General features: G+C 47.7%; 1 protein-coding gene across 2 annotated transcripts in view; it reads right to left on the bottom strand.

The window, feature by feature from the left end:
* Nucleotides 1–2,427: 2,427 nt before the first annotated feature.
* Nucleotides 2,428–5,466, bottom strand: part of SLC45A2 (solute carrier family 45 member 2) — a 38,834-nt gene continuing 35,795 nt past the window's right edge. For both annotated transcript variants that reach the window (XM_010816827.4, XM_002696386.6), the window contains exon 7: nucleotides 2,428–2,711. In XM_010816827.4, coding sequence (XP_010815129.1) covers nucleotides 2,487–2,711 — 225 coding nt within the window. In that variant the 3' untranslated portion in view covers nucleotides 2,428–2,486. The remainder of the gene's footprint in view (nucleotides 2,712–5,466) is intronic.

The following is a 5,466-nucleotide window of genomic DNA, read 5'->3' as shown; positions in this document are numbered from 1 at the left end:
AGTGTGGGCAGGGAAAGGAAGGAGTGACCACTTTGGTGTAAGGCTTGCCCTCCTTCCTCTCCTGCCCCACCCTACACAGCTAGAAGAGCTCAGATCCACAGGGGTACCCCAGAAATACCACCCCACACCCTAGCACTCCCCCTGCTACAACCCAAGAGCACAGAGATCAGGCTCTTAAAAGGGAGGCAACCAAGAGAACTGCAGCCTGGAGCCATCAGACCTGGGCAGCCAGGACCCCCACCCCGGGTCCCCTACTAGAGAGTGCTGCTCAATCCTCCACTCCCACCTGTACCCCTTCCCACATAGCAAGGAATCTATGGAGCTGCCTGGAGCCTGAGCCCCACACCTCCACCCCCCAGGCTATGCTTTGGTGTGCAAGACGTCGAATTCCCCATCTAAATGGCTCTGAGTCTCTAAGGGCTTCGTGGGTCCTTTCCTTTTGAAGGTGGTAGACACCGCTGAGTCTGTGCACCCTTAGGTGTGAGGGGAGGCTGAGGGTGACTGTTTGCAGTTGTGGTAAAGGGTGGGGAGTTGGGAAGGCTATGGACGTGCAGGTGTCAAGGTGCCCACAGGGGCCCTCACAGTGCTGGACTGGGCTAAGGGTGGGAAAGGGAGGGAGGGGCCTTCATCAGCGGTCTCTCCCCCAGGCCCTGCAAATGCAAACGTTAGGAGTGGACCTGCACCCCTCATTCCCCCAGAGGTTTTGTGAAAGGGAACCCAAAGAACTCCTGAGCACAGTTCTCCTTTGCAGTACCCCTTCCCCAAATGAGCCTACACTGCAGGCTCCTGGCCACGCTACCGAACCCTCCATTCTGCTATGCACCAGGAAGCCAGACAACAGCCTGAATCCCCATGTCCTTGTTCTAAAAGCAGCTCATTTTGTGTCTCCAAATTTCCTTCCAGCATGGGAGGTCTCCATAATCTACAAATTCATCTGAGGCAGCGATTACACAACCAGCTCTAAGATGAGGCAGGAGAAGGAACCATATAGCATGTTTTAACTTGGAGAAACATGTGGGCAAATCATTCTGCACCACTCAGGCACATCTTGAATTATATAGAAAACACTTATGAAGGACAGGTGATGGGGAGATCTAGGCCTGAGGAAGCAGGACGGTGAATCTTTAAAAAATAACGACGATGGTTGTCATGTATCAAGTGCAGACCAGCAGCCAGCCTCCAGGCTGAGTGCTGCTCTTATAGGAAACAGCAGAGCCCAAGTGCCTGCGTTCAAAGCCCAGCTCTGCCACTTCGGAGCTGTGTAGCTTCAGATGAGAACTATAAACCTCTGTGCCTCTGTTTCCTCATCTAGAAAATGGAGATCAGTAGCAGCAGGTTCTCCCAAGATTGCTGTGTTAACATGGGTAAAATGCTGAGAATGGTGGTAAGCACTCTGTACGGCTTAGGTATTACAAATGGTCACCACTCTCTGCGGTAGGAAGTATTGGGTGGGTCATAAAGTTCCCTCAGTTTTTTCCATAAGATGTTACAGAAATCTCAAACGAACTTTTTGGCTAACTCAATATTACCCCAAATGTACAGAGGAACAAGTGCAGCTTTTGAGGTTCTGTAGCTTGCTGGGGAGCAGCAAAGCCAGGATCCCAAACCAGCCCAGCTCTAAAGTTCACGGTCTTTCTGTTAAACCATGTTGCCATCATGAACTTCAAGGGGTACGGCTGAGAAATGCTGCTTCACTTGGAGAAGAGAGGATCACAGGAGAAATGGGAGGCAGTTCTTTGAAAGGCTTCCATTGAGACTCCAGGGGCTGGAACAAAAGTGCAGGCTAGAGAGAAAGATTTTTACTATATCAACAAGATGAGCTATTTCTAAGTGGGAAATCCTCTAGCATGAGATGTTCAAGCAGACTTGTAGGGATAGTATAAATTAACATGAATTAATTATGAGTGAGTTAAATATGAATTGAACATGAATGAATTAATACCTCAAATCACCAGCCTTATTTTGCATAATGATGCATTGGATGAAAAATATAACCTTCCTGTCTATATATGGACCCCTAGTTAAAAAATAAAAATTAAAAAATCACATCACAGGATAAATTCCAGCATCACAAGTGTGTGTTAGTCGGCGTCTCAGGTTTCATCAAGGCCTAAAATGCCCTGTGGAAAACAGACCCTGCCTCCCCATTCCACTGCAGTGACTCAGAGAGAAAGTTGCAAGGAGGTGCTGTCACCATACTCGCCCTTTGCCACCAGCGAATGGAGGCATGACCCAGTCTGTCCTAAGACAAGTCATGCTTGAAATACTGAGACTGATGTGGACAGAGCTGGCTGGGAATAAGGGGTAGTTACGCATAGAGTCGGACACGACTGAAGCGACTTAGCAGCAGCAGCAGCAACTGCAGTTGAAGTCATAATACGTGGCATCCAAAGGGCAGATACAAAACACGCAGAGCTAGATAAAGACTGATTTCATGCTGCATGTGCCACTGTGTCTGAAAGTAGGGACCATGTCTCTTTATTGACCTAATCCACATATCTAACAAAGAGAGCCACAAAGCAACAGCCGATCAGCGCCACCGCAGAGGCCGTGATCACGACGACGACGACGCTGCCGGCCGTGTTGACCAGAAGGCCCAGGCCACCTCCAACCAGGATCTGAGCCAGCTGCACCATGCTCGTGAGGGCAGCGCAGTCCAGGCCCTGCCCTCTGCTGCTGCCATCCGGGCCCCCACCCAGGGCCCGTTGCTTCTGCAAGGCAAGAACAGGGACAGCATTTGATCTATGCCAACTGTTCCATAGGGCAGAGTCAGCAAGCAAACTTGTTCTTTAGAAAGCCAGATAACAGATACTTGCAGCTGTGGTTACAAACACACAACTCTGCTGTTGCAATGCCAACGTAGTCACAGCACACAAACATGTTCCAACACAACCTTAGGACCCTGCTATTTGATTCAAGCTCCACCCCCTGCCTTTCCCCTACCTGCCACAAAATCTTGAATATTAACTATGAGAGTTAAATGATTAAGAACACAAAATTCTCTCTTCCTAAGCATTCAATGGAGAAGGCAATGGCAACCCACTCCAGTACTCTTGCCTGGAAAATCCCATGGACAGAGGAGCCTGGTGGGCTGCAGTCCATGGGGTCGCCAAGAGTCGGACACAACTGAGCAACTTCACTTTCACTTTTCATTTTCATGCATCGGAGAAGGAAATGGCAACCCACTCCAGTGTTCTTGCCTGGAGAATCCCAGGGATGGCGGAGCCTGGTGGGCTGCCGTCTATGGGGTCGCACAGAGTCGGACACGACTGAAACGACTTAGCAGCAAGCATTCAATAAATACAGTGGATTAGGAACAATAAATATCCCTTTTCATCCCTTCCTTAGAGTTGAAAGTTCAAACACTTTCAGGAGGATGTTGAATCACAGATATATGTTAGGTGAGGCAACATAAAAAAGCAATTCAACCTTTTAAAATAGGGTTGTTGTTTGGTTAGTAGATTAATGTTTAATTACTATTTGACATTTGGTCTGAATTGGCTGATAGCATTGCCATTTGTCAGGTATCATATACGTGCTAGGGCTTGAGCAAGGCTCTTTCACTTACGTTATTTCATTCATGCTTACCACCTTTCCAGAGGCACATGGTGACACCAGGGAAGCCCCTAAGTGTTAGCCCCTCAGTCATGTCTGGTTCTCTGCGACCCCATGGACTGCAGCCGGCCAGGCTCCTCTGTCCATGAGGATTCTCCAGGCAAGAATACTGGAGTGGGTAGCCATTCCCTTCTCCAGGGGATCTTCCTGACTCAGGGATTGAACCCCAGTAACCTTCATTGCAGGTAGACTTTTTTTTTTTTTTTTTACCATCTGAGCCATCAGGGAGGCCCATATTATTATCGTTAACCTCATAATAACAATACTACTACTACCTACCATTTTTTGAGTCTTTGCAAGGTGCCAGGGGCATTATGATAAGCAGATTACCTATACTATCTCATTTCATTTAATTTTCCAACAATTCTATAAGGCGGGTGTATCATTCCCATTTGATTAGAAAACTAAGGCTCTATGAGTCTGAACGATAATTCCTACACTATTAAATTTAAAAAAATCATTGTGCAGGAAAATGCATAGTATCCTTTGAATAAGAAAAGGAAAATGAGAAAATGCAATTTGTAATTGCTAGATTTTCATTCAAAAATACTAGAAAGACAGACAAAAATCTGAAGAAAATGGTTACCTGTAGGGGCCTGGGGTAGGGGGTTGGGGAAATAGGGAAAGCGTGAAGGGTGAGGTAGGCAGGTGCCATTTGATTCACGCGTGCACATCATTGTGGCTGCTGAACCATGTCATTGTAGTTCCCATCTAAAAGTGAACTCATTTTGAGTGACACTTAGTAAATAAATGGAGAAGATCTCTGGGCTTCCCTGGTGACGAAGACGGTAAAGAATCCGCCTATAATGCAACAGACCCAGGTTCGATCCCTGAGTCAGGAAGATCCCCTGGAAAAGGGAATGGCAACCCACTCCAGTATTCCTGCCTGGAGAATTCCATGGACAGAGAAGCCTAGCGGGCTACAGTTCATGGGGTCACAAAGAACTGGATACAACTGAATGACTATTTTTTCCACTTTATGACTCCCCAGTGTCCCATAGCTGCCAAATGGGGGAGGGACGATTTGAATCCAGGTTCTTCTGAGTCCATAGCCTCTGTGTTTGGGGCCTGCTGCTGCTGCTGCTGCTAAATCGCTTCAGTCATGTCCAACTCTGTGCAACCCCACAGACGGCAGCCCATCAGGCTTCCCCATCACCGGGATTCTCCAGGCAAGAACACTGGAGTGGGTTGCCATTTCCCTCTCCAATTCATGAAAGTGAAAAGTGAAAGTGAAGTCGCTCAGTTGTGTCCAACCCTCAGCGACCCCATGGACTGCAGCCTACCAGGCTCCTCCATCCATGGGATTTTCCAGGCAAGAGTACTGGAGTGGGTTCCCATTGCCTTCTCCAGTGTTTGGGGCCTAGTATCATACAACTCTGTCTTGGAGGGGCGGTTCTCAATGCCAGCTGTATCTCTAGCAGCTAAGTGCCTGCCATGCATTGAAACATTAGTGACAATGTCTCCCAGGGGTAAGGACAGCTACAACTCTTGTTTAAAGGTTTTAACACCTAGTGCAACCCTGCCCCACTGCGCTTGCCAGATCAAATGATAAAAAAGAAGGCCAGTGTTCTAGTCACATGGACATGCGTTCAGTGTTTTTGCAGTTTCCTGCTGGGATGAATAAGCTAATTGTTCTCTTTAGCTTTTACATTTGGGGAAATGTAAGCCTATTTTCAGGGGGAGAGTTGCATATTTTGATAAGAAAAGGTGGTAATTTTAGAGCAGAAATTCCCAACCTAATGCTTTTTTAGGGCCACGTGGAGTCTTGCCCTCTGGCTTGAATTCCCAGATGGAAACGGAGATGGGGTGGGCCTCCCTTGAGGCAGCTAGAGAGTTAACCAGCTGCCACCA

The sequence above is a fragment of the Bos taurus genome, chromosome 20 (assembly GCF_002263795.3).
Source record: "Bos taurus isolate L1 Dominette 01449 registration number 42190680 breed Hereford chromosome 20, ARS-UCD2.0, whole genome shotgun sequence".
Taxonomy (NCBI): Eukaryota; Metazoa; Chordata; class Mammalia; order Artiodactyla; family Bovidae; genus Bos; species Bos taurus.
This window is presented reverse-complemented; position numbering and strand designations above follow the sequence as displayed.